At 49.7% G+C, this 27,975-nt stretch overlaps 1 protein-coding gene across 8 annotated transcripts; it reads left to right on the top strand.

The window, feature by feature from the left end:
• Positions 1 to 884: 884 nt before the first annotated feature.
• On the top strand, positions 885 to 27,975 carry LOC138837756 (tumor protein D54). 8 transcript variants are annotated; one of them, XM_070036721.1, is made up of 9 exons: positions 4,282 to 4,432; positions 11,433 to 11,551; positions 16,556 to 16,704; positions 17,484 to 17,543; positions 22,522 to 22,623; positions 24,857 to 24,883; positions 25,807 to 25,851; positions 26,753 to 26,801; positions 27,782 to 27,975. In XM_070036721.1, exons 1-9 carry the CDS (start codon positions 4,414 to 4,416, stop codon positions 27,875 to 27,877), a joined length of 666 nt encoding a protein of 221 aa, XP_069892822.1. In that variant the 5' UTR covers positions 4,282 to 4,413; the 3' UTR covers positions 27,878 to 27,975. The 8 variants fall into 8 exon arrangements, with proteins under 8 accessions (XP_069892819.1, XP_069892827.1, XP_069892826.1 ...); XM_070036720.1 differs by having other exon boundaries at positions 11,406 to 11,551; positions 25,810 to 25,851; XM_070036719.1 differs by having other exon boundaries at positions 11,406 to 11,551.

Genomic DNA, 27,975 nt, shown 5'->3' with positions numbered 1-27,975 from the left:
TGGCATGGCCTGGCCCTGAGGCTCAGGGGATGGCTGAGTGACTGAGGTATTAGCATTTTTCAGGCTTGGGCAGTGGGAAAATGAGTCCCTTGGGCAGCACCCTTCACTGCCCTCTGGATCTCAGGCAGACTGACCCTCTCCAATGCAGGAGAAAAAAAGAGGAATCTGCTAGATCCCTCTACAAAAGAAGGTACAGTTTATGGCGTTGTGTGAGGGATGAGGAAAGGCTCAACTAGAGGCTGAAAAAGAGGAGCCGAGGCCAGGCAGGGCTTACCTGCCCTCACTGCTGCTGCTGGTGGTGAAGAGAGGAGCAGTGAAGGCAGGGGAGGGGGCTTCCAGCTTGCTCTCGCCTCCTTCTGAGAAGCAAGAACAGAGTAGCAGGAGTCCAACTCCCTAAACAAACACCACCTTGCTCGGGCTGGGAAGGTGGCTCAGCGGTAGAGCGCTTGCCTTGCATGCCTGAGGCCCTGGGTTCAATTCCTCAGCACCACATAAGCAAAAAAAAAAAAAAAAAAAAAAAATTGCAAAAAAAAAAACACCACCTTGCTCAGCAGCAGTCCTGTTCTCACTGGACCCTTGCTGACAGATGCAAACCCATGGATAAAAACAGCAGATTTGGCAGACATGGGGATTCTTGCTTTCTTCTGAGCCAGATCCCTTCATCTATCAAGAAAAGGGTCATTTTTGGATTCTAGCTGTCCAAGGACTAGGTAGTCACGCAAAGTGAAGCAGGGCCTAGGGAGGGTGGGACTGCCCCCAGAGCCCTAAGGTAACCCTCTGTCACAGAGGAGGGACAGAAACTGAGGTCCACCACACCCTAGAACCCTTTGTGAGCTCTATCACCCTTTGCCCCAGCAACGATGACTCACAAAGGCAGGGGTAGACAGAGCCTCCCCTCTGTACTGGAAGGCCCAGGTCACAAAGGACATTAGGGCCTACCTGGAGGAGGCACACCAGGAGACCACCCTGCACTGTGCTCACCCCAGCAGCTGCCCGCTGGGCCGGGCCTGGATTTGGGACTTCTACAGCCACCCCAGTCCCTCTACTGGGTCTCAAGGCTAGTGTGGACAAATGAGAAGCCTTGGTGCCCATGTGTGTCATCTGCTTTGTGAAGGCGCTGGTGCATGTGTTCAAGATCTACCTAACAGCAAACTACACCTACAACTTCCGCAGCTGGCCAGTGGACTTCCGCTGGGACGATGTGCGTGAGGCCAGCGCTGGTGGCAGTGGTCACCGCGCGCTGACATGCGCAGCAGCTGCTGCTGGAGTGTGGCTGCTGCATGACGCAGCGCTGGGCGGGGGCATGCCTGGGCGACCGCCACGGGGGGCTCGTAGCCAGGTCCAGTGCCTCCTGCAGCAGATCCGCCAACTGCCCAGCCAGCTAGCCAGCTATGCCCTGGCTCACTCGCTAGGCCGCTGGCTGGTATATCCTGGATCCATGTTCCTGATGACGCGTGCGCTGCTGCCGCTGCTACAGCAGGGCCAAGAGCGCCTGGTAGAGCGCTACCGTGGCCGGCGCGCCAAACTGGTGGCCTGTGACGGCAATGAGATTGACACCATGTTTATGGACCGCAGGCAGCACCCTGGGAGCCATGGCCGCGGCCTGCGCCTGGTCATCTGCTGTGAAGGCAATGCTGGCTTCTATGAGATGGGCTGTCTTTCCGCACCACTTGAGGCTGGATACTCAGTCCTAGGCTGGAACCACCCGGGCTTTGGGGGCAGCACAGGTGCGCCTTTCCCTCAGCACGACGCCAATGCCATGGACGTGGTGGTCAAGTACGCGCTGCACCGCCTCCACTTCCCCCCGGCTAGTGTGGTGGTCTACGGTTGGTCTATCGGAGGCTTCACGGCCACATGGGCCACCATGACTTACCCAGAGCTAGGTGCGCTGGTGCTGGATGCCACTTTCGATGACCTTGTACCACTTGCTTTGAAGGTCATGCCCCATAGTTGGAAGGGGCTGGTGGTGCGCACAGTACGAGAGCACTTTAACCTCAATGTCGCCGAGCAGCTGTGCTGCTACCCAGGGCCTGTGCTGCTGCTCCGGCGTACGCAGGATGACGTGGTCAGCACTGCGGACCACCTGCCCACCCTAGCATCTGGTGACATGGAAGGTGATGTGGAAGGCAACCGGGGGAATGAGCTGCTGCTACAACTGCTGCAGCACCGATACCCATCAGTGATGGCCCGAGAGGGCCGTAGCATTGTCACCCGCTGGCTGCGTGCCAGTAGCCTGGCGCAGGAGGCTGCCTTCTATGCCCGCTACAGGGTAGATGATGAGTGGTGTCTGGCGATGTTGCGCTCCTACCGTGAACGCTGTCAGGAGGAGTTGGAGGATGTGGAGACTTGGGGACCACATGGGCCCACCTTCCCCTGGCTTGTGGGCAGGGGCCTGAGTCGCCGGCGGCGCCGGCAGCTGGCCCTGTTCCTGGCCCGCAAGCACCTCAAGAATGTGGAGGCAACTCACTGCAGCCCACTAGAGCCAGAGGACTTCCAGCTGCCCTGGGGGCTGCCCCCACGTACCTAAGATGTCCCTGCACTAGCGCATCTTCCAGGCTTTGAGTCTGTTTCCCCTCTACACCCAGCCACAAAAGCTGGCCCTCTAGGATACTGACTTTGTGTCTAGGGAAGGCAAGCAGTATATCTGGACTGCGCTGGGACCTTCTGTCTGTTCTGCTCTCTTCCTCTTCCTCCTCCTCTTCTCTTCCTCCCACAAACACTTCTGGATGCCCGGTGCAAAGGGAATGCAAAGATATACCCTGGCCTAATTTATGGTAATGCTGCGTGATAAGATGTCTAATCAAAACAAAAGGCTCCTGGGAAAACTGTGTGCCACAGGGGGGCGTCCTTCCTACTGGACTGAGTTCCAGTATGGCTCCCAGGAAGTGTCAGTTGAGTGTTGTGCGTACAATTGTCTCTAGCTATGTAAAGAGGACATTGGTACTGCAGGGCTATAGTGCATGGCTCAGCAGCTGGATATTCTTAAATGTTGTGCAAGGCTCTCTTCCCACCTACACATTCAGTGGGGAGCCAGAGGTATTGAAGACTCAACAGTATGCAGGGTATCATGGATCCTAAGGATACCAGCATGAACCAGTTGTTACTGGTGTCTCCTCTTGGGGCAGGCCTGGACCTTGATCAGGTCTGCAACACAGAAAGGCACTTTCTGTCACCACCTCCTGTGAGGCAGCTACTCACAAAGCAGGGACGACTGGCTGTCTGTCACCTCTAGCCATGTGGACAGGATGGCCAGATTGGATTGAGTAAGGAGGCAGGCAGAAAAGACGTATTATTGGGCAACCCAGAACAGAATACAGACATGCTGTGGACGACACCTGTAGCAATGGGCACTACGTAAAGGGACAGGCAGTGAGTGGCAGGTTTCCATGCCTGGGGGCTGCACCTGCAGGGGCATGGAAGTGAGAAGTGCAGTGTAGGGGGCTCAAGCCTGAAAACCCATTTTTGGATTTTCTTCCATGAGTAAACAGAAGCCAAATAGTTATGAAACTATTTTCTCTGTTCTTTCTTTTCTTTCTCGTGTGTGTGTGTGTGTGTGTGTGTGTGTGTGTGTTCGTCCTGGGGCTTGGCACTTAGGACCTGGACACTGTCCTTGGGTTTTTTTGCTCCAGATGAGCGCTCTACCGCTTGAGCCACAGCGCCACTTCCGGTTTTCCGGTGGTTCACTGGCGATGAGAGTCTCACGGACTTTCCTGCCCGGGCTGGCTTTGAACCGCGATCCTCGGCGCTCAGCCTCCTGAGGAGCTGGGTGGCAGGCGCGCGGCAGGGCGCCTCGCGAAGGCTGCGGCTGGCTCGCCGGTGGCGGTGAGAAGCGGGAAACGGGCCGGGGGGCAGCGGCGCCTGCAGGCGGAGCGCGAGCCTGCCCCGCTCATCCCCGCGCCGCGGGCCTCACAGAAGGGGGCCGAGCTCCGGCGCAGGGAAAGGAACTTACGGAAGTGATCGAGGGCCGACCTCGGGGGGCTGCCGGGCCGCGCGCACCGCCGGGGCCCCGCGCCAGGGCCGCGCGCGGCCGCCACGCCTACGGCCCGCGGAACGGCGGGGGCCGCTCTACCTGGGCCTCTCGCTGGCGGAGTCCGCCTGGGAGGACGCCCCACCGCCTCGGCTTCCGGCCTCGCTGCAGCTTCGGCCTATCAGGTTGGAGCGCACAACCCGAGCTGGCCAACAGACGCTCCCCATTGGACGGCTCTTGCGAGGGCGGGACGAAGGCGAGGCGCCCGCCCGAGCGGAAGTGGGCTGGCGCAGCGTTGATGACGCGTCGCCGCGGGGCTCGGCACTTCCGCTGGCTTGTGTGTACTCGGCTGGCGACGCCCGGCGCCGCCCGCACTGCCGGCGCTTCTCCTCTGGCGCCCGCCGCCCCGACTCCGACCCCAGCTGCCTCTCGGCCGTCGCCGGACCATGGACTCCGCAGGCCAAGGTACCTGCCGGGCCCGCACTGCACCGGTGGCCCCGCGCCGGCCCGCGCCCCGGCTCCTGGGCGTCCCGGCCTCTCGCTCCCCTGGGTTCCCGCCTCACGGCCCCCGTCGCGGCTTGGGCCCCGGGCCCCGAGGCCTCCGGGGGTCGCGGTGCGCGGCTCGGGCCTCTGCGGCCCTTCCGGCCGCTCCGCCGTCTGCTCCCCGCGCGCCGACCCCTGGTTCCCGGAGTGGCTCTCGTGATGCCCGCCTGCCTGGTCCGAGTGCAGGGCCCCCCTGGGGACCCCAGCGGGCGCCGGCCGTGGGCCCAGGCGTTGTAGCTGTTCCTCGCGTTCCTCCCGGTGCCCCTTGGGTGGCAACGCTGCTCCCAGCCCAGTCTACGTAGGGGTTTCCTCATGGGGCGAAGGCGAGGTGAGCGGGGCACACCCAGCACTCCAGGCCGGTTTCCAGCACACACACACACACACACCACAGACCACACACACCCCAAACACACACACACACCCCAAACACACACCACACACACCCCAAACACACACACCCCAAACACACCCCCCAAACACACACACACACCCCAAACACACACCACACACACACACACCATACACACACAATCCAAACACACACACACCACACCCCCCCAAACACACACACCACACACACACTCCAAACACACCCCACACACACCCCAAACATACACACACCACACACACACACTCCAAACACACCCCAAACACACACACCCCAAACATACACACACCACACACACACACCCCACATACACAACACACACACACACACCACACACACCCCAAACCACACACTCCAAACAAACCCCAAACACACACACCCCCAAAAACACACCACACACACACACCATACACACACAATCCAAACACACACACACACTCCAAACCAGTAGGAGATGGCCCCTGTGGCGAATGGGGGCAGATCCAGGATTTAGTAAAATCTTGGGAAAGTAGTACAAAGTCTTCCTCCAGAGAGAGAGGATGCTGAATTCATTCCCTCATTGTCATAGCTACAAGAGAAGTTCAGGACACCTTTCCACCATTTGATCTGCATCAGCATTTCAGTTAAGCACTAGAATATCCAAGATTTGATACACTCTGGATGATTTTCATGTGTGTCTCCTGGGATCTGAACTCAGGGCCTGTCACTGTTGCTCAGTGTTGTTTTTTTGTTTTGTTTTGTTTTGTTTTGTTTTTGCTTAAGGCTAGAGCTCTGTCACTTAAGCCATACCTCCACTTCTGGCATCTTTATTGATTAATTGGAAACAAGAGTCGTTGAGGCTTTTTTGCCTGCACTGTATTCGAACCACAATCCTCAAATGTCAGCTTCCTGAGTAGCTAGGATTACAGGTGTGAGCTACTGGTGCCGTGCAGTCTTTCTACTTTTGATGCATGGCTGCAAATATTTCAAGATCGAAGGTCTCTAGCTCTGACGAATTCAGTTATTTTTATTATTTCACTTGCATCTCTGATTCAGTTAAGCACCACAATCACTAGATTATGATATTACATGTGATGGGGCTGGAGCTCAGTGGTAAAGTACTTACCTCCCTATGTGAGGCCTTGTGTTCAATCCTCAGCAATACATAAAAACAACAAAACAAAACACTGATCGCTTAACTAGGGCCAGACACTAGGCTGTTTCTCAAATGGCTTTCTGTAATTTCAGAGTAACCCACTGAGAGGATTTATCCTTGTATTATTCCCATTTTGCAGATGAATGTAGACCTTAAGCTCTTGCTCAGCTTTTTTGATCAAGGCTGGTGCTGTACCACTTGAGCCACACCTACACTTTTGGCTTTTTGCTGGATAATTATAGATGAGTTTTTCAAATTTGTCTACCTGGGACGGTTTATGAAACTATGATCTTCAGCCTTCTGAGACACCAACTTGCTTGCATCTTTTTTTCTTTCTTTCTCTGTTTTTCTTTCCTTCTCTTTCTTCCTCCTTTTTCTGTTTTTTTTTTTTTTAATTTTATTTTATTGTCAAGGTGATGTACAGAAGGGTTACAGTTACATAGGTAAGATAACGAGTACATTTCTATTTCTTTTTTTTTTTTTTTTGGTCAGTTGTAGGGCCTGAACTCTGGGCCTGGGCGCTGTCCCTCAGTTCTTCAGCTGAAGGCTAGCGCTCTACCACTTGAGCGTCAGCCCCACTTTCAGCTTTTTCTGCTTATGTGGTGCTGAGGAATCGAACCCAGGGCCTTATGCATGCAAGGCAAGCACTCTACCACTGAGCCACCTTCCCAGCCCAATGAGTACATTTCTTTTTTTTTTTTTTATTTTTTTTATGAGTACATTTCTTGTCGACCATTGTTACCCCCTCCCTCATTTTTCTCCCACTTTCTCTTCCCCCAGTTCCTACCTCCTGGTTTCTTTCTCTTTTCCTTCTCTGTCTTTCTTTTCATCCCTCCCCTCCTCCTTCCTTCCTTTCTTCCTTCTTCCCTTCCTTCCTCCCTCCCTCCCTTCTTTCTTCTCTCACTCTTTCTCTTTCCCTCCCTCCCTCCCCCTTCCTTTCTTTCTTTTTTTTTCTTTCTCTTTCTTTTTCTTTATTTCTTTTGTCGGTCGTGAGGCTTGAACTCTGGACTCAGGCACTGTCCCTGCGCTCTTCACCTCAAGGCGAGCGCTCTACTGCTTGAGCCACAGCACCTCCAGTTTTCTAGCGGTTTATTGGAGATAAGAGTCTGACGAACTTTCCTGCCTGGGCTGGCTTTGAACCGAGGTCCTCAGATCTCAGCCTCCTGAGTAGCTAGGATTACAGGTGTGAACCACTGGTGCCCGGCTCTTTCTTTCTTTCTTTCTTTCTTTCTTTCTTTCTTTCTTTCTTTCTTTCTTTCTTTCTTTCTTTCTTTCTTTCTTTCTTTCTGCAGATGCTCTATCACTTGAGCCATGCCTCAGCCCTTTTTTCTTTGGTGGTTTTCTTTTTTTTTTTAAGTAAGTTTTTTATTGTGAAAATACTGTACAGATGGGTTACAGTTATATGAGCAAAGTAATGAGTATGTTTCTTACCAAGCATTGTGACCTTCTCCTTTGTTTTTCCCCTACCATCCCTTCCCTCCCATCTCCACAACTACACTCCCCCCTCCCCCAGCCTAAATTGTAAAGTTTGTTTTTCGACATAGCATCTTTACATCTCATTGTTGCACTGGGTCAGCCTGTATCCCTATTTAAACAATTTGTTTTTTCCTTTCCCCTCACCAAATTATACCAATATCAAATACAGTGAAAACGGGTAATACCATGGGGGAGTCTTTGGTAGTTTTTCTTGTAGGGTCTAGCCTCAGACCAATCCTACCTATGGCCTCCCTTGTAGTTTAGCTTGTAGGACCTCTACCACTATGTCCAGATTTTGGTTGAGATGACATTTTCCTAATATTTTTTTGCCTAGGCTGATCTCCTACTACAATCCTTCCAGTCTCTGCCTCCTGAATAGCTGGAATTACAGCCCACCGAGCCTCATCCCCATCATATCTGCCTTGAGTACACTGTCTTAAAGCTGAGACCCTAGGGGTGAGGGCTCCGGATCACTAGTTTGCCTCTGGCATCAGCTTCTCAATTATTTTCTGTAATTCTTTTGCTAAGTATTAAATTCAAATCCTGGCCGCCACCAAGATTGGAGCCTGGGATTTGAATGCCTTCTACCTGTGAGGTTGTTATCTTGCAGAATGATTATAGGTTGCTTAGTACATATTTTGTAATTACCAAGTTTGTTTCTGGGAGTAATTTCTGTGGGATCCAAATTTTAACTTCACAGGCAGAAACTGTTTTGATGACCTTCACTTTTTTTTTCCCCTAGTGCTGGTTCTGGGGCTTGTACTCAGGGCCAGAGTGATATCCTTGAACATTTTTGCTCAAGGCTATGACTACCACTTTCTGCTTTTTTGGTGGTCAATTGCAGATGGGAATCTCATGGATTCTCCTGCTTGGACTGGCTTTGAACTGTGATCCTTACATTTATCTCCTGAGTAGTGAGAATTACAGACATGAGCCACTGGCTCTTGGCTCTTTTTTTTTTTTTTTTTTTAATATGTGAGAAAATTGTAGAGATTTCAAAAAGTATACTGAACTTGAGTAACTTTTTTTTTTGGTCCTGGAGCTTGAACTCTGGCCTGGGTTCTGTCCCTGAGCTCTTCGGCTCAAGGCTAGCACTCTACTGCTTGAGCCACAGTGCCATTTCTGGTTGGCTTTCTGGTGATTAATTGGAGATAAGAGTCTCATGGACATTGCTGCCCAGGCTTGCTTTGAACTGTGATTCTCAGATCTCAGCCTCCTGAGTAGCTAGGATTATAGACATGAGCCACTGGCGCCCAATGAGTAACTTTTTTTTTTTTTTGCCAGTCTTGGAGCTTGAACTCAGGGCCGGGGCTCTGTCCCTGAGCCTCTGTGCCCAAGGCTAGCACTCTGCCACTTGAGCCACAGTGCTACTTCTGGCCTTTTCTGTTTATGTGGTACTGAGGAATCAAATCCAGGGCTGAATGCAAGCTAGGCAAGCACTCTACCACTAAGCCACATTCCCAGCCCCTTGAGTAACTTTAACATTGGATAGAAATGATGAAGTAATATCAGACTGGTCTCAGTTAAAAACCAGAATCAGAGCCAGACACTGGTGAGTCACTCCTGTAATCCTAGCTACTGCAGAAGCTGAGATCTGAGGATCATGGTTCAAAGCTAGCCTGGGTAAGAAAGGCCATGAGACTTTTACCTCCAATTAACCATTAGAAAACTAGAAGTAGAGATGTGGTTCAAAGTGGTAGGGTCCTAGCCTTGAGCAAACAAGCTTAGGGATAGTGCTCAGACCTTAGTTCAAGCCCCATGACTGAAAAAATAAAATTAGACTCAGGTGCAGTGCGGGAGGGAGGAAGGGTGACCAAATGCAGTCATGGTATTCATTATATACTATGTGGAGAATGAACTAAGCAGCTTGTGGGCAGGGATGGGAGGGAGAAACAGGGAAAGCAAAGGAAGGGGTGACGTCCCAAAAGAGAAATGTGCTCATTACCTGACTTAAAAACTGGCAACCTCGGGCTGGGAAGGTGGCTCAGTGGTAGAGCGCTTGACTTGCATGCGTGAGGCCCTGGGTTCGATTCCTCAGCACCACATAAGCAAAAAGAAAAAAGCCAGAAGTGGTGCTGTGGCTCAAGTGGTAGAGTGCTAGCCTTGAGCTGAAGAGTTGAGGGACAGTGCCCAGGCCCAGAGTTCAGGCCCCACAACCAGCAAAAAAAAAAAAACAAAAAAACTGCTCAGAATGCAGTGTGCACCAGTGAAGGGAGACCTCAGGGTTAAGAACCGCTCAGAATAGTGTGCATTAGGCGTCAAATGCACTGAGCTGTGCACAAAGCTTGAGACAAGATCTCAGGAAAGAACTGTTATTATGAGCTAAACCTACTCTAGAAAACTTACTATTGGGGCTAGGAAGGTGGCTCAGTGGTAGAGTGCTTGCTTGCATGCATGAGGCCCTGGGTTTGATTCCTCAGCACCACATGAGCAGAAAAAGCTGGAAGTGGTGCTGTGGCTCAAGTGGTAGAGCACTAGCCTTGAGCTGAAGAGCTGAGGGACACTGCCCAGGCCCAGAGTTCAGGCCCCACGACCGGCAAAAAAAAAAGTGGCGACCTCTCTGTTCACCTTAATAAAGTATTTTTTAAATAATAAAAGTGAGAATTGGAGGAAGGCACTGGTGGCTCATACCTGTAATCCTAGCTACTTAGATGGCTAAGGTCTGAAGATAACAGTTCAAAGGCAGCACAGGCAGGAAAGTATGAGGCTCTTATCTTCAGTTAGCCAGCAAAAAGCTGGAAGTGGAACTGTGGCTCAAATGGTAGAATGCTAGCCTCAAGCAAAGAAACTCAAAGATAGTACCCAGACATGGGTTTATGCCCTCAGACCAGCTCTTCTACCTCCTAAAAAAGGTCAGAATTGGGAGTATTTAACTCCCATTTCCTGCATTGATAGCAGGAAGTGTTTCTTTCTCTATTTCTGCCTACTTGAACACTGTTATACAAGATTGTTTCTAACACTTTTTTTTTTTTTTTAAATAGAATTAGGTGGTCGTGGTGGCGCAGGCCTGTGTTTAGCACTGAGGAGCTGAGGCAGGAGGATCCCCAGACTGAGCAGCCTGGGCTGTGTAATGACCCTGTTTGAGCAGAAAACCTGTGAGGGGAAAATCAGTCAGTAAATTAAAAAAAAAAAAAAAGATATGCAAATATGTTTCATTTACAAAACATCTTTGCCTAGGAATTGGACAACTTCAGTGATATGGGACATGCAAAGGATATAAGTGCAACCAGACACTTGTAATCTTTGATTTTCAGTGCATCCAGTCTGTTTTAATACAGTTTTCTTCCTTTCCAATCGTTTTGCCTTTTTTGGGGGGCGGGGGAGTTGGTCATGGGGCTTGAACTCTGGGTCTGGGGTCTGTTCCTCAGCTCTTCAGCTCAAGGCTAGTGTTCTACCACTTGAGCCACAGCTCTACTTTTGGCTTTTTCTGCTCATGTGGTGCTGAGGAATTGATCCCAGGGCCTCCTACATGCATCACTGAGCCAACTTCCCAGCCCCAAGACTTACTATGCTTTGGGCATATTGTTTCTTCACTCACTCTAAAAAATGGAAAATTGGTTCGTTCTGGCTGCTTTTATTTTTATTTTAAAGCAATGGTTTCCTGCAAGAAGAGATGATACTCTCACTGGGAAAACAGAATTAAGGTTTAGCTGCCTTGGCCTGTTTCTGGTGTCCCAGCAATGTAAGATGGTGATGTGTTTGTGTCCCAGATGTCTGAAACATCAATGCTGCTTTCCATCCAATGCCTGTACTGGTTTGATAGGCCTCTCACAGTGCAAGTGTCATTGGTCTTTGTTGTTTCCTTCCATCTCTCTCTCTGGCTTTCCATTTTTGGCTTTCTTTCAGTGGAGTGATAACTTACTTGACACCCTCTGACCTCATTTTGTTTCTGACAGACATCAATTTGAATTCTCCTAACAAAGGTATGCTGTCTGACTTCCTGACTGACGTCCCTGTTGACCCAGGTGTGGCTGCTCGGACCCCTGCTGTGGAGGGTCTGTCAGAAGCGGAGGAGGAGGAGCTCCGGGCTGAGCTTGTCAAGGTGCTGCAGCTCTATTGTCTATCCTGGTGATCATGAGCTAAGGCCTTGAGTTGAAAGAGCAGAACACTGATAGTGCTCTGGTGGAATTGCTTAGGTGACTGTCTACCTATGGTGTGTTCCCACCCATCTCTTTGTATATTCTCAGCTCCTGAGATTGACTCAGCCATCTGGCAGATGAGGCAGGGCCTGGTCTCATCCTCCTGCCTTGGCCTGGTACCTTGTAGGTGTTCAATAAAGAGCATGTCCACACACGGTGCCTCTTTAGGCATGCTTTCTGCTAGGATTAGCAATTGACAGTTGTTTTACAACCTCACAAGTTGCTGTTGAAACTGGTGAATCATGCCTGTAGTCCTAGCTACTGAGAAGGCTGAGATCTGAGGATCAAGGTTCAAAGCCAGTCTAGCAACAAATCCAAGAGACTGTCCAGTTAACCAGCAAAAAGCCAGAAGTAGAGCTGTGACTCAAGTGTTAGAAAGCCAGGCTTGAGTGAAAAAGCCAAGCAAGAAGGAGAGGTCCTAAGTTCAATCACCGGTACTGGCACCAAAACAAAACCTTACAAATGTGTTTGTACTAGGTTGTGTGTGTGACTAATGTTTGAACGTAGGGCTTTGTGCTTGCTAGCTAGGCAGTACTCTACCACTTGAGCTATGTTCCCAGCTCTCCAATCATAATTTTTTATTCAAACTAACTTCTAAGAGTTTTATTCCATCTCATGATAAGATTTTATCAGTGACTTATTTCAATTTTTACAATTACTGATTAAACCCCCCCCCCCCCAAAAAAAAAAATAGCACGTAGCCAGGCAAAATGTGGAACTTTGCTTGCTGAAGTCCTCTGGCTCGCTCGAGGCCAGCCCAGTTTTGATGTGCTCCCTTCTGAGCATAGTCTGAGGCTAATCTGAGCATAGTCAGCTGAAGTTGCTGGGCTGCTCAGCAACAGCTTTCAGACCCAGGGTGACCACTTTGATTTTAGAATAGGTCGATGTGGAGACTGAACACAAAGTCTTTTTTTCAGAGTTGAATTTCAAGGTGAAATTTTGTGTCACTTAAAATTTTCAATTTGAAGGGCTGGGAATGTGGTTTCGTGATAGAGTGCTTGCCTAGCAGGCACGAGGCCCTGGGTTCGATTCCTCAGTACCACATACACAGAAAAAGCTGGAAGTAGTGCTGTGGCTCAAGTGGTAGAGTGTTAACCTTCAGCAAAAGAAGCTCAGGAACAGTGCCCAACGTCTTGAATTCGAGCCCCAGGACCGGCAAAAATCAAAAAAACCAAAAACAAAAAAACAATTTGAGCTGGACACCAGTGGTTCATACCTGTATTCCTAGCTATTCAAGAGGCTGAGATCTGAGGATTACAGTTCAGTGCCAGCCTAGACAGGAGAGTCCATGAGGTCTTATCTCCATTAACCAATAACAAAGCCAGAAGTAGAGCTGGTCCTAAATTCAAGCCCCAGGACCAGTACCAAAAATGTTAAAAAAAAAAAATTTTTTTTTCAATTTGAATTGGGCACAGGTGGCTTGTGCCTATCATCATAGCTATTCAGGAGGCTGAGTCTGAGGATCAAAGTCTGTGGGATTTATCTCCAGTTAACCACCAAAAAACAGCAAGTAGAGGTGTGGCTGTAGTGGCAGAACATCAGCCTTGAGCAGAGAAGCTAGGGGTACAGCTCCCAGGCCCTGAGTTCAAGCCCCAGTATTGACCCCTCCCCCCAATTTTTTTTAAACTAATTTGTGTGTGTTGTTGTGCCCTATTGTCCATCACACACTGGATGTGTGATGTTCACATCACTGCTTCTGCTGCCGCATGATTGTGGCACTGGTTGGGCCATAGGTGATCATTCTTGTTTCAGCTACTTCCCAAAGTAGAACCTGGTGTTAAGCAGGCCCTAAGGTTGTTTTTTGTTTTGTTTTTCCAAGATCAGGACTTGAAGATCTCTTGATCTGATGCTTTTACTCATTGGCTTATGCTAAGTTGTTGAGGGGTTTTGGTGGTTTTTTTTTTTTTTCCTGCTTTAAGCCAAACGCTGTTTTTTTGTTTTGTTAGTACTGGAGTTTGCACTCATGGACTCATTCTTGTAGGGTGGGTACCCTACTACTTGAGCCCTACCACCAGCCTCTTACTTTATTTTTCCCTCATAGTCAAGCCTTTTGGTCTGGGGCAAGCCTCATACCTCATTTTCCTACCTATGCCTCCCAGTTATGTAGGTCTACAGATATGAATCACTATACCCAGTTTATTTGTTGAGATGGGGTTTCTTGCCAGCTTTTTTTTTTTTTTTTTGTAGGAGAGGGCTGGGTTGGCCTTAAACTGTGTTCCTTCTTATCCCTGCCTCCCAAGTAGTATGATTACACTATACATAAACTGATTTTTCTTTGCAGCTTCTTCTTCTTTCCTTTTATGCTGGCACTGGGCCTTGAACTCAGGGCCTCATATTCTTGCTTGGCTTTTCATTCATGGCTATTAATTACTCTACTATTTGAACCATGTCTCCTATGTTGCCCAAACTGGCCCAAACCCATATTGCTGCTACAGCTTCCTAAGTAGCTTTTGCTAGAAGGGTACACCACCTTGCCTGGCTGAAAAGTGTGTGTGTGTGTGTGTGTGTGTGTGTGTGTGTGTGTGTGTGTGTGTGTGTGTGTGTGTGTGTGTGTGTGTGTGTGTGTGTGTGTGTGTGTGTGTGTGTGTGTGTGTGTGTGTGTGATTTTATATTTTTAGCATAGCTACTTACATAGAGAGTGAAGATATTCACTGACGCTTTTATGACAGAAAGGCTCCAAAGAGGACCCTTTCATTAGTCACTTACAGAAAAATCAAGTCCTTCTGTCAAGTCTTCGGTAATCCACTTCAGGCTGCCTTAAGACACAAAAGGGAATTTACGTTTTGGTCTGTGTAGCTGTCTTTTGCCAAGGCCTAGAGCTAAGCTATGAAACAGATATTCTTTTTTTTTTTTTTTTTGTCGGTCGTGGGGCTTGAACTCTGGGCCTGGGCGCTGTCCCTCAGCTCTTCAGCTCAAGGAGAGCGCTCTACCACTTGAGCTACAGCGCCACTTCCGGTTTTCTGGTGGTTTATTGGAGATAGGAGTCTCACGGTCTCTCCTGCCCGGGCTGGCTTTGAACCGCGATCCTCAGATCTCAGCCTCCTGAGTAGCTAGGATTACAGGCGTGAGCCACCAGCGCCCAGCTATGAAACAGATATTCTTATGCACAGGTGTTTCTCTCTCCCCCAGGCCCTGTTCAGCCACCTGCTGCTCTGCTTCCTCCTTGCTGTCCATACATTTCTCCTGGGCCCAGCTGAGGCTGTGCTGGCAGCATGGCCAGGTACTACCTACCAAGCCAGATGCAGTGTTCAAAAGAAAGGCAGCTTCTGTCTTGACAGCATACTTAGACCTAGGAAGAGTTTGGGTTTTTTTGTTTGTTTTTTTGTTGTTTGTGGGGCTTGAACTCTGGGCCTGGGCGCTGTCCCTCAGCTCTTCAGCTCACGGATAACGCTCTACCACTTGAGCCACAGCGCCACTTTTGGTTTTCTGGTGGTCTGTTGGAGATAAGAGTCTCATAGACTTTTACTACCCAGGCTGGCTTTGAGCCACAATCCTCAAATCTCAGCCTCCTAAGTAGCTAGGATTATAGGTATGAGGTACCGGCGCCTGGCTTCAGGAAGAGTTTTTGACCGGCCTCACTTGGTTCTCCTGAGAGAGACTTCAGACCACTGGGCAGGGGTCTGTCTGTTCAGTGATTGGAAGACCCAGCAGAACAACATGGCTTAGGGTGGGAAGTTGGAATGAATGGTTTTCTAGAAGTTGGGGTATTGGTGCCAAATAAGCAAAACAGCTATTGTAGTAGAGTCCTTTATTCATTTTTTGCCAGTCCTGGGGCTTAAACTCAGAGCCTGGGTGTTGTCCCTGAGCCACAAGGCTAGTGCTCTACCAATTGAGCCACAGCCACTTCCAGTTTTCTGGTGGTTAGAGATAAGAGTCTCATGGACTTTCTTGCACAGGCTGGCTTTGAACTTGATCCTCACATCTCAGCCTCTTGAGTAGCCACTGACACCAAGCTAGGATCTGTTCTCTCTCTCTCTCTCTCTCTCTCTCTCTCTCTCTCTCTCTCTCTCTCTCTCTCTCTCTCTCTCCTCTCCCTCTCCCTCTCCCTCTCCCTCTCTCTCTCCCTCTCTCTCCCTCCCTCTCCCTCTCTCTCTCTCCTCTCTCTCTCTCTCTCTCTCTCTCTCTCTCTCTCTCTCTCTCTCTCTCTCTCTCTCTCTCTCTCTCTCTCTCTCCCTCTCGTTGGTCAAAGGGCCTGAACCCTGGGCCTGGGCACTGTCCTTCAGCCCAAGGCAAGCACTCTATCACTTGAGCCACAGTGCCACTTCTGGCTTTTTTCTGCTTATGTGGTATGGAGGAATTGAACCCAGGGCCTCATGAATGCAAGACAAGCACTCTACCACTGGGCCTGTTCCCATCCTGGGTCTGTTCTTAAGATGAACTTTGTTTCTTTTTTTGTGTGTGTGTCAATCCTGCGGCTTGAACTCAGGGTCTGGATGTTCGTTCTCTCTCAGTTTTTCTACTCAAAGCTGATGCCCTTCCACTTGAGCCACAGCTCCATTTCGGGCTCTTTGGTGTTTCATGAGAGATAAGAATCTCATAGACTTTCTTCACCTGGATGGCTTTGAACCACAATACTCAGATCTCAGCTTCCTGAGTAGCATGTCCTTTAGCTTTTCACCCAAAGCTGGTGCTCTACCACTTGAGCCACAGCTCTACTTCTAGCTTTTTGGTAATTAATTGGAGATAAATGTCTCACAGATTTTCCTGTTTGGGCAAGCCTTGAATTGCAATCCTCAGATCTCAGTCTCCTGAGTAGCTAGGATTACAGCCATGAGCCACTAGCTCCCAGCAAGTTATTTCTTTAAGTGGGAAGTTCTTAAGTAATTCTGGAACCCTCACTGTAGTGTATATATAAGGTCACTTTCCTTGATAGCGATGACTTGTCATGACACCCACATGTTTTACAGGTAGAAGAAGAAATTGTCACTCTGCGCCAAGTCCTGGCAGCCAAGGAAAGGCACTGTGGAGAGCTGAAAAGAAGGCTGGGCCTCTCCACCTTCGATGGGCTGAAGCAGAACCTGTCTAAGAGCTGGCATGACATGCAGGTCTCTAATGCGTAGGTACCAGCCCCAGAGTGGTCACCCCTGGTATGGCACAAAGTGCAAGCCTCTAGTGTGTAGGACCAGCCCCATCGAAAGCACTCCCAGGGGTGTGCTTCTGTCTTGGGATGGGGCGTGTGAGTGCTTGGGAATGAGCTGCCTTACAGCAATGGGCACTGGATGGCCCTTCTGGCAGCAGACAGCCAGAGGCCTTCAGTCCTTCACTGAGGGACTGTCCTGGTGTTTATTCAGAATGTAAAGTTTACCTGTGTTTAAGAAGGTGAATGGACATACTAGTAGTCCAAGCAGAATTGTCATGAAGGAAGTTTGAGGGTCCTGATTGACTAGAGCACTAATTAGGTCTCCAATCAAAAATGACTTCTGTACGTTGAAACGGACACCAGTCCTTCACATGAGCATAATAAGGTCACAACCCAGGATCTCTTTTTTTTTTTTGCCACTCATGGGACTTAAACTCCGGGCCTACGCACTATTGTCCCTGAGCTCTTTTTGCTCAAGGCTAGCACTCTACCGCTTGAGCCACAGCTCCACCTCTGGCTTTTTCTGTGGATATAGTACTATGGAATAGAACCTAGGGCTTCATGCATATAGACAGGCCTTCTACTACTAACGTACCTTCCCAGCCCCCAGGACCTCTGACTTAACATGTGACTCAGCTCTGAATTTGATCAGTGCAGCCTTTTGCCATGGTTATGGCCACATGACTTCTCTGATAACAACACATGCTTCAAGGAAAGAGGATGGGCATTTTAATATTCGGACTTTCTGTTTTTAGCTATGTGAAAACTTCTGAGAAACTTGGAGAATGGAATGAGAAAGTGACCCAGTCTGACCTGTGAGTACTTGTGCTTTGACTCCCCAGTTCTCCGTCCTGGGTCAGGGGAGCTATACACACTTGGTACCAACCTCCTTTTAGTGTTTACTGGCTATCTTTTTCTGTTTCTTCTTTTTCTTTTCTTTTTTTCTTTTCTTTTTTTTTTTTTAAATCAATTTGGGGCTTGAACTTAGGGCCTGGGTGCTGTCCCTGAACTCTTTTGTTCAAGGCTAGCACTCTAGCACTTTGACCTACAACTCAACTTTGATTTTCTGGTGGTTAATTGGAAATAAGAGTGTCATAGACTTTCCTGCCCAGGCTGGATTTGAACTGTGTTCCTAGATCTCAGCCTTCTGAGTAGCTAAGGTTGTAGGTGGGAGCCACCAGTTCCCAGCCTGTCTTCCTCTAAGTAGAAATAGTGAGACAGGGTACCGTAGCAGAAAGAGATTTACTCAGCCAGTGACCATACTCTTTTTTTGTGTGTGCTCATACTGTTCTTAAGTTCAAGGGCTTGAGCTCTTGCTCAGCTTTTTTGCCCATGGCTGCCATTCTACCACTTGAGCTGTGCCTCCACTGCTAGCTTTTTGCTGATTAATTGGAGACAAAGGTCTCAGATTTGTCTACCTGGGTAGCAATCCTCAGATCTCAGCCTCCTGAGTAGCTAGGATTAGCCAATGGCATCCAGCTCTTGTTGGTAATTTTTTTTTATTTTTATTTTTTTTGATTATGGGGCTTGAACTCTGGCCTGGCTCTGTCCCTGTGCTCTTCAGCTCCAAGGGAGCACTTTACCACTTGAGCCACAGTGTCACTTCCAGTTTTTTGTTGGTTTATTAGAGATAAAGAGTCTCACAGACTTTCCTGCCCGGGCTGGCTTCAAACTGCTATCCTTAGATCTTTTGAGTAGCTAGGATTACAGGGGCCTGGCTATTGGTGAATTTTTGTGTCTTTTTTTTGGGGGGGGGGGCGGTCTGTTCGTTGGGGCCTGAACTCTGGGCCTGGGCGCTGTCCCTCAGCTCTTCAGCTCAAGGCTAGCGCTCTACCACTTGAGCCACAGCGCCACTTGCGGCTTTTTTCTTTTTGCTTATGTGGTGCTGAGGAATCGAACCCAGGGCCTCAGGCATGCAAGGCAAGCGCTCTACCCCTGAGCCACCTTCCCAGCCCCTCTTTTTTTTTTTTTTTTGGTCTCTTTTCAGACCAGCTATTGGGGCTGTACAGCTTCAGTTGTTCTGAGGGAGGCTTGATGGGACTCTGTGAGCCAGGCTGACAGGATCCTAACGTCTGTTGTCTCATCCACTGTACCATTGGCTATGTGAAGTGCCAACAGTGCCTATGCTATGTATGGATAGGTGTGTGCGTGTTAGAGCTACCGTGCAGAATGCCTCCTTCATCTAAATAATAGCACATTATTTGTGTGTGCTGATTATTGTGTCCTGTCACTAGGTAGGGGAGTATAGGGAATGCTGTTGTAAAACATGGCTAGGACCTTGCACATTTGATCTGAAAGAAATGCTGCTAGACTTGGTTTGTTGTGCACGGGACCTTCAGGTCTGGTGTCCTAGCTGCCAGAAGCTCTGATGGCTTAGTCAGCTGTTGCCTTAGGTATTCCAGGGGCATGAGGGAAGTGTGGGCACTCCTTTAGAGTTACACTAAGCAGTGGCTCTGCTAGGGCTCTGGATGGCTCGCAAGCAGACTCTAGTCTGAAGATCATTTTTTATCGTGTGTGTGTGTGTGTGTGTGTGTGTGTGTGTGTGTGTGTGTGTGTGTGTGTGTGTGTGTGTGTGTGTGTGTGTGTGTGTGTGTGTGTGTGTGTGTGTGTGTGTGTGTGTGTGTGTGTGCGCCAGTTATGGGACTTGAACTCAGGGCCTGGGCACTGTTCCTGAGTTTCTTTTTGCTCAGGGTAGCACTCTACCACTTGAACCACAGCATCAATTCTGGCTTTTTCTGTTTATGTGGTAATGAGGATTCGAACCGAGGGCTTCATGCTTGCCAGGCAGCACTACCACTGAGCCACCTTCCCAGCCCTGAAGATCATTTTGGGAGATGTTTTGTGCATATGTGAGTGAAACCACCTGACATAGAACTGCTAGAACATTACCTCAGTGGTTTTCTGGTCCCTTGGAGAAGTTTGAGGCTCAGTGTATAAATGTGGCTGATGGGATGCCCCTTTCCAAGCATTATCCCATTCCCCTGGAGTCTTCACCTGTGACTGTGTTGGTAAAAGCTGTCATGATGCTGTCTCCGGAGCTGGAGGCTTTTCTGCACTGAGAGCCCAGGAACACAGTGCACCTTAGAGGCCAGAAGCTGAGCATGTTTGCTGTGCCATGCCTCTGCCTGGGAGGGACCTATTCTGGTCAGGCTTCAGGAAATAGACTACTGGTAGGATTTGACACCTGTAGTTTTTGTAGGGAAAGGTGAGCTCTTGAACTTCAATGAGCTATGTGTTTATAGATTCCTTTTAGCCAGCAGTGCCCTAAGCAGGCAAGAATAGAAAGTAGAGCTCCTGTAGGTGCTGTGATGTCTGCCTCTTTGGGCGTCGGAAAGCTGTGTGTCATTTACATAGCTGAGAAGCCACTGGACTTCTCTTCTTAGCCACTTCTGTAAGTGGGAGCAGCTGACTTCTGTGAGTCATGAAACTTACCTTGTTGTATTTCTTTTATATAGTTGTATCTGAAAGCCTGCAGTTTATAGTTGATGCATTTTTTAATTCTTCGGGCTATCGATGGCAGCATAGCTAAAGAGTGTCAACCATTGCCAGGTGCCCATGGCTCAGGCCTGTTATCCTACCTGCTCTGGAGGCTGAGATCCAAGGATCATGGTTCAAAGCCAGCCCAAGCAGAACAGTCCCTGTGAGACTCTTATCTCCAAGTAGCCACTCAAAAGCTAGAAGTAGAGCTGCGGTAGAGCAAAAGAGCTCAGGGACAGGGCTCTGTCCTTGAGTTAAAGCCTCACACCCCCCAAAAAAAAACAAGAAAAAAAAATGTTAACCAAGCAGTGAGATAGGAGGACTCCCTTGGTAAAGAAGCCCCTGCTTCTAGTTTTGCAGGCTGACAAGATGGTCCAGTTGTCTGGCTGGCCCTACTTGAAATGAGGCAGCCTTGAAAGGACTCTTAAGAGGTCTAAATAACTATCCAAAAAAAAAGAGCTGCCTGGGGAGCATAGCCTCGCCTCCTCATCCTTTTTTTTTGTGCCGGTTGTGGGGCTTGAACTCGGACTGGACGCTGTCCCTGAGCTCTTCAGTTCAAGGTGAGCATTCTACCACTTGAGCCACAGTGTCACTTCCAGTTTTCTAGTGGTTTATTGGAGATGAGTCTCATGGACTTTCCTGCCTGGGCTGGCTTTGAACCTGGATCCTCAGATCTCAGCCTCCTGAGTAGCTAGGGTTACAGGCGTGAGCCACCGGCACCCGGCTCATCCTTACCTTGTAATGATTTCCAGAGCATCAGTAAGTGTATTTGCATGTGTGTCTGTGTGTTTGTCTGTGTATGTCTGAGTGTACAAGGCACTGGAACTCATGGAACGGTTAGAGATCTGAGATGATTTTTTTCCCCCTTTTCTATTTTCCTTGGAGACAGAGCTAGCCTAGCCTGACCTCAAACTCAAGGTCCTCTTGCTTCAGCCTCCTAAGTTCTGGGACTTAGATTTTTATCATCAAAGCTGCTATATTTCTGTATTTCTCCCTTTTTTTTTTTTTTTTAATGGGGCTGGCAACCCTAAATTTGTATTTCTGCAACTAGATGTTGCTGTTTTTGTGATCTCAGACCTGGTATCTTATACAAAAAGACCTTGGTCCCAGTGCTGCTCTATTGCTTACAGATAGTTTTGCTTCCCTGCTTTGGTAGGAAAGTGCCAGGTGACAGGCACAGATAATGCCATCCAGGCCAGGAAAAAGCAAGGGAGTCCTTTGTGAGCTGCCAGACATACCCATGTCCAGCCTTTGTCAGTCTGCTTGTTCTGTGGCTGACAGATGCTTTCAGGATCTCCTGCAGGGAGTGAGAGGAAGGTTTTGGAAGGCCGGTACTGGTGCCTGCTGTGACCTAGTGACACCAACAGGGATTGGAGGAGCCTTAGCTTCTGGGGAGGCTGGTCAGCTGCTGCCCCTCAGGCCTGGCCGAGTTTTCTGGGAATAAACCCTTAGAGTTTCTCTGGTTGTGCTAGATGACCTCACCTAGTCCACTAAGCTCTAAGTTCTTCCAGCCTTTCAGTGAGGCTCTGTGACCTAGATGTGTTCAATTTGGGGCTTGGTCATAGGTTTTGTCACTAAGGCTTCCAGGTCTTTTGCAAAAGCCAGCCTTCTTACATGTTGACTTTCTTGGTAAGCCTCGGAGTTTCTTCCATCCCTAAGTTCCTCCTGTTGGTGTGGAGGGCACCGTGGGCTCCTTGGTGACTACATGTGGATGGATAGGGTAGGAGAAGGAAAAAGAGTTAAGACCATATGCACTTTGGAGGGAGTGTGCGAATGGAGCTTCTGGAAGGACGTTGTCAGACAGTGCAGAGAGTGAAGGACTCCTCAGTCTGGAGAAGCTACCACACAGGTGCAGTTTGTGCTGGGAACATCCTCCATGGGTGCATGGAGAAAAAGAGAAAGGGAACCTTTGAGTTGTGTTTGCTTGGTCCAGGAGTTACAAACGTTTCTGGCTGATTTTGTCTGTTCAGGCATTTTCTTAATGCACTGGTGTGCATTCAGACCCAGTATCTCTTTGGCTTGTTTTCTCTGTAGCAGGCAGGTGTTGCATTTCTCAAGCAGTCCTAGGTGCTGTGGGAAGATGAGAAAGTAAACGAAGTCTCAGATGATGTAGAGGTGGAGCTGGAGTTATGAGATGAGGACATGAGCCTGCAGGGCAAAGACCCCTAAGGGCAGAGGAGCCAGAAGAATGAATGCTCCCCCTGTGATGTGGTGCTTACCACCAGCCAGACTTCTCTCTTTTCCTTTCTTGGTTGTTCTTGTGTTTTCTTGGCTGTCCTTGCTGTTTGGTGGTTCTAATGTGTGTCTTCTTCCTAGCTACAAAAAGACCCAGGAAACGCTTTCACAGGCGGGACAGAAGACATCTGCTGCCTTGTCCACTGTAAGCTCCGCGATCAGCAGAAAGCTCGGTGACATGAGGTGAGCCCCTCAGCCTGGTCGCTTGCAGCCCGCGTCACGGCCTGGACCAGCCTCCCTGTGGACCTTTTAGGGAAGGAGGTGCTTCCTGCTGGCTCACCTCTGTATTCCTGGGGGGATCATTAGTCCTCAGAGTAGCTCTTGATGCTTAGGTCTGGGGAGAGGTCTCTCTTCATCCGGCTCTGTAAAGAGGCAATGATACAGTGTGGAAATTAGGATCAGGAGGGGATGAGGCAGAGCACAGCCTGTCTCTAGGACCAGCACAACATTTCCTTAGGATGTTTGCCTGGCCTAGGGCTGGCCAAGCTACGAGGTGGTAAGCCTTCTGACAATTGGGCATGCCACTGCTGTCCTGTCCTGGCTCTCAGGGACTGACACGGAGGTGAGGCAGGGTTTTCTTGGAACCACTGTGGGAAGATGCCACCCCCTCCTTTTTGAACGTGTCCATCTTACCCAAAGTGCACTGGATACGCGAGTGCCTATCTCCATAAGGAGCGCTTGCTTTTAATTCTGGGTGGCTTACTCATTTTAAGTGTTCTTTCTTCTGAGTTTGTTTAGAGCATCCAGGTGGAAATACGGTAGAGCAAGCCCCGGGTGCTGATGGGAATGTGAGCCATATGGTTGGCCATTCTTATATAGCCTGCCTTTTATGGGAGCACAAGGACCTGCTACTACATCTTCACTGTTCCTTCTCTGCTAAGGAATGCAGCCTCCATTCTCCACCTAGAGCACTAAGACTTACCCCCACCCTGGGTGTACAGCCTCTGGGCCCTGGCAGGCCACTGTGCTAGCAAAGTCTTGTCTGGATGCCTGGCTTCACCACCTTGGCATGAATTGGGCCAGCCAGGGTGAGCAAGAGCTTCAGAAGAACTGACTCTCTTCTGATGGTTGCTTAAGTACCTGAAGGGTTTTTTCATATGCTAATGTCTCCCCTGAGAGGGCACTATTGTTGGTATGTGTACTAATTGTGTGAACACTGACCTCTTGGGGCCCTGGCAGATCCCAGTCATCTCACCAGATGGTCACAGTAGTTTCTGAGGCCAAGTCCATCAGCCTCCTAGTTTAGTGACAGTGACTGAGAGTTGAGGGCTTCTTGAAAATGACATCCAGACGTAGGAGGCCCAGCATGAGCATGAGTTTATAGGTAGATGACCCCTTATGACCCTTTCTGACGCTTGGGTCCAGCAGGTTGGTGTGAGTACAGCAGGCCCTCCTGAGGCAGTGCTTCCCGGGCCCTTTGGTGTACCCTGGGGCTACAGGTAACGGGGGGGGCGGGGAGGCTGGAACTGGGTTTGTGTCACAGTGGTTTGCCCTAGGGTGCCCACTGGCCTGTGACCACCTGGTACAAGAGGCACCAACCCTACTTGCATCCATGTAGAAGTGAGTGGATTCTTGAGGGCTGCCTTCCATGTTGTGAGTGGCCTTCTTTGACTTTAGGCACGTTAATGGTGGGAGTCTGAATGTGCTGCAGACGGATGGCTAGCCTGCTGTCCCTGTGCCAGAAGCCACTTTTTTTTTTTTTGGTCGGTCATGGGCTTGGGCGCTGTCCCTGTGCCCTTCAGTTCAAGGCTAGCATCCTGCTGGTTGAGCTACAGCGGCATTTCTGGTTTTCTAGTGGTTTACTGGAGATAAGAGTCTCACGGACTTTCCTGCCCCGGCTGGCTTTGAACCGAGATCCTCAGCTCTCAGCCTCCTGGTAGCTAGGATGACAGGCGGGAGCCATCAGCGCCCGGCTAGCAGCCACTTTTATACATAAATGTTTCCAAGCTGGCCTCTCTGAAGTGACAGCCTAGAACAGAAATACTTGCCGTTGAGTGTGTTTTAGGTCTTTTTATGATGCTTTTGTTCCCATTTAGCATTAGAAAACGTAGGCCACTCCATGGACGTAGTGTCAGACCAGCCTGCTGGTAGCACAAACCAGCTTCACTGTAGCACATGCTCTTAACCTCCACTGTGTGGACACGGAGCCTCCCGTATACGTAACTGTGCCCAGAAATAGAGAACCATGGGCCCCTTAGTTGCTGATTGTGCTCTTCTGTGAACCTCTTTGGAGTCACGTGTCCTTCCATCTCTGCTGGTGTGAGTACTGGAGGGGCCGTTGGAGTTTCCTTACAAAGCATGAGCAGAGAAGCCTGAGAGGCATAGGGCTGCTGAGGGTGGGTGGGGCTGTCTTGTGGGTGCTGGCCGCCTCTGCATAATGCTGCTTTTCTTCTTTCTTCCTGTGGCCACCATTCAGGGCTCATCCGTTCTCGCATTCCTTTAGGTAAGAGTGATCTCGGACAAACCTGTGGAAGGCTTTTTCTCTGTGGGTTCCTTGGGAGCTGTGCTGGGTGGAGGTGGGTGAACTGGTGTGGTGGACACATTGGTGGATGGCTTTTTTCTGAAGCAGGGCTCCTTGGGAGCTGTGCTAAGTGGAGGTAGATAAGCTGGTGTGACAAAAACTCCCAGCAGGGCAGCACCCACCAGGCAGCTGCTGTTTTGAAAGCAGCATGGTCCATATAGGGCTACCATCCCTAGCTTCCCTGGCAAGTGTATCTACTCTGGGTGCTTGGTGGACACATGTCATGCGCTGCTGCTGGACCTGAGTGGCTGACCTGGCCTGGCACAGTGACTGTGTCTCAGTGTTTGTTTTACTCCTGAGGAGAAGCACTCTTCTGTAGGTGGTGCTGCTCCCCTAGCCCTCTGTTCCCTGTCCTTTCAGACCCCAGGTCCTGTCTCCTTCTCAAGCTGGGTTTTCTCTCATCCCCTGTAATTACCTTTGGATAATCCTTGACAGAGGTTCCTCCCCTGTGCTGATGTGGTAGCAACCAGGTGCCCTTGTTGGTTTTGGAGGCCAACTACCAAATCTATGTTTTTCTTTCACCAAGAGATCATTTACCTTGCTGTGAGAGTATCTGAAGGTTCTGTGGACTGAATGTTTCCAGCAGCTCCAGGCGTAGGTCTCCTCACAGCTTTCCTATTTTAAAGGTCTTCCTCTGGTGGCCTTGGTACCTCCTGTGGAGGCAGGAGGGAAGCCTAGGGCAGCTCTCCTCCTAGACATTATGCAGAGGGGCCAGTATCTCTTCCAGGGTCCTACCACTTCCCCCACTTAGAAGTTTATGTGTAACCAAGGCTGGCAAGCTTGTGCTGGTCTAGCTCCCCCTGCTAACTCTTAACCTCCTTCTCTGCTTCTACCATGCTTCCAAGCAGCAGCTATTCCATCCGCCACTCGATAAGTATGCCAACCATGAGGTAAAGTATACTTACTTCTGCTGTTCCAGAGTCATCCCTGGGTAGGGGCAGGGCAGCTCTGTCAGTTATACCACGTACTTCCTCTTTCTCCCAGTACGGGAATCCCCAGGGCAGGGTCATTCCTCTGGTGGCTTCCTTTTAGCTAACGGCTGGCAAGGAAGAGCTAGAGGGAATGAAACTCTCCCTGAGGCTTCATAACAGCCCTATCCAGAGCCTGGCAAACATGGTCCTGGGCAGAGAGCCCACTCTCAAAAGCGGCTTGCAGGAGAGTCCTCATGTCTCTGAGCCCCATGGAGATAGTCCTCAGAACAGTGTAGCTTTGCAGAGCCCATTCTTGTCAGGGAGACTCTGTTGGGGACTTGGTTGTATGAGGACTGGTGGGATGGAGGCTGCCTGCTTCCTTAGCCCTCCACAACTGTCCTCTCTCTCCTGTTATTTGACTTCATACAACAAAGGCCCTTAGGCCTTACCCTAACCCCAGTACAGAAGAGCCAAGGAGTCTCCACCCCTTCCCCTAGATTTTGAGGACAAAATCTAGGGCCTTATGTGTGTATTAAATAGATGCTACCACTGAACTACATCCTCAACCCAGCCTGGGACGTATAGAACATCCTGCCCAGAACATGGTCAGGGGGTTTACATTGCTCCTGTGTGACATTTGCACCTTCCCTGGAAAGCCCTGACGTGGTCCTGGATAGACTATGCGAAGAACACCCCCCCCCCCCACACACACACACAGATACACCACACTCCCTTTCTGGTGTGTCACATTGTTGCAGTGGAGATCAGGTCCTTGTTAGGGAACCATCTAGGTATGATCCTAACCCTAAAGTTCTTCAGATTGAGGAGGGTGGCACTGCAGCTGCTCACCACACAACACTTGTCCCCTCTTTCTTTAAAGGAACTCTGCAACCTTCAAGTCATTTGAAGACCGAGTGGGGACCATAAAGGTAACTGTCCCTAGACTGTTGGTTCTCATATTTATGTTAGGTTTTTAAAAAGAGGTAGCCGAGTAAGGACATCACCACGCATGTGGTATTCAGGTAAGGGGTAGGTTTATTCATCGTTCCGGCTGGCACCAGGCCATCTTGATCCTTTACACAGTGGGGAAAGGCCTGGGAAAGAGATCTGGGAGAGCTGGGAAAGAGAGGAGAGCTGGGAAAAGAGAGGAGAGTTGGGAAAGAGAAGAGAAGGAAAGAGCTGAGAGCGAGCTAGAAAAGAGCAGAGAGAGAGAGTAGAGAGAGAGCATCTGGGCCTGGGCTAGGCCTTATCTAGGGTATGGGCGGAGAAAGCTGTGGCCACATCAAATTCAGATGTGACCTCAGCGGATGCAGATGTGACCTCTTCCAGGTGTCCCAGTTGCCTAGGTAACGCAGGTACTGGGGTGGAGACTTTGCTGCAGAGGGTGGAGTCTGCTAGCCATCCAGGAGCGGACCTTACAGATAGGACCTGTCACATCAACTTCTTTAGTGTTGTAAACTCAGATTGCAAGAAATCATGCAAAGGTTCCTTGAACCCTTTATTTCATGTCATTTCCTGCAGTAATGATGTCTTGGAGAACTTGGGTGCAATCTCATGACTAGGACAGGAAACACAGAATGTCTGTGTTCACCAGGAACACACTATCTGTAGCCAAGCCCACTTCCTCCTGCCCCTGCTGTGCCAGCCGGTAATCTGTGCTCCATTTTGTAACTTGAAGAAAGTTACTTAAGTGAGACCTCAGACCTTTGGGGACTGGCTTTCTCTCCATTCTGTCTAATTTTCTGGTGACCTCTGCAGGTTGTGGTTGCCTGTCAGTAACGTATTCCATTCTATTGCTTTGCAGTGTTAACACTGCATAAACCTAGGTAGACAATTTAGCCTGGGCTAGTACCTACCTTGTATGTGCACGTGTCTTAGGTTTTTTCTCTTGATCTTTTCTCTTCTGTAGTCTAAGGTTGTAGGTGGCAAAGAGAATGGCAGCGACAACCTCCCTTCCCCGACGGGGAGTGGTGACCAGCCCCTGCCGGATCACTCACCTTTCTAAGCCTGTAAGAGCTCACCAGCCACAGAACACATGCAAGCATACCTCCTCATCACATCTGCCACTCTGCCCAACGGAACCACCAGCCAGGGCCCGTGAAC

This window comes from Dipodomys merriami, unplaced genomic scaffold, assembly GCF_024711535.1.
Source record: "Dipodomys merriami isolate MVZ:Mamm:240054 unplaced genomic scaffold, mDipMer1.0.p SCAF_275, whole genome shotgun sequence".
Classification (NCBI taxonomy): Eukaryota; Metazoa; Chordata; class Mammalia; order Rodentia; family Heteromyidae; genus Dipodomys; species Dipodomys merriami.
Note: the sequence above shows the minus strand (reverse complement) of the source record. Positions and strands in the feature narration are given on the sequence as shown.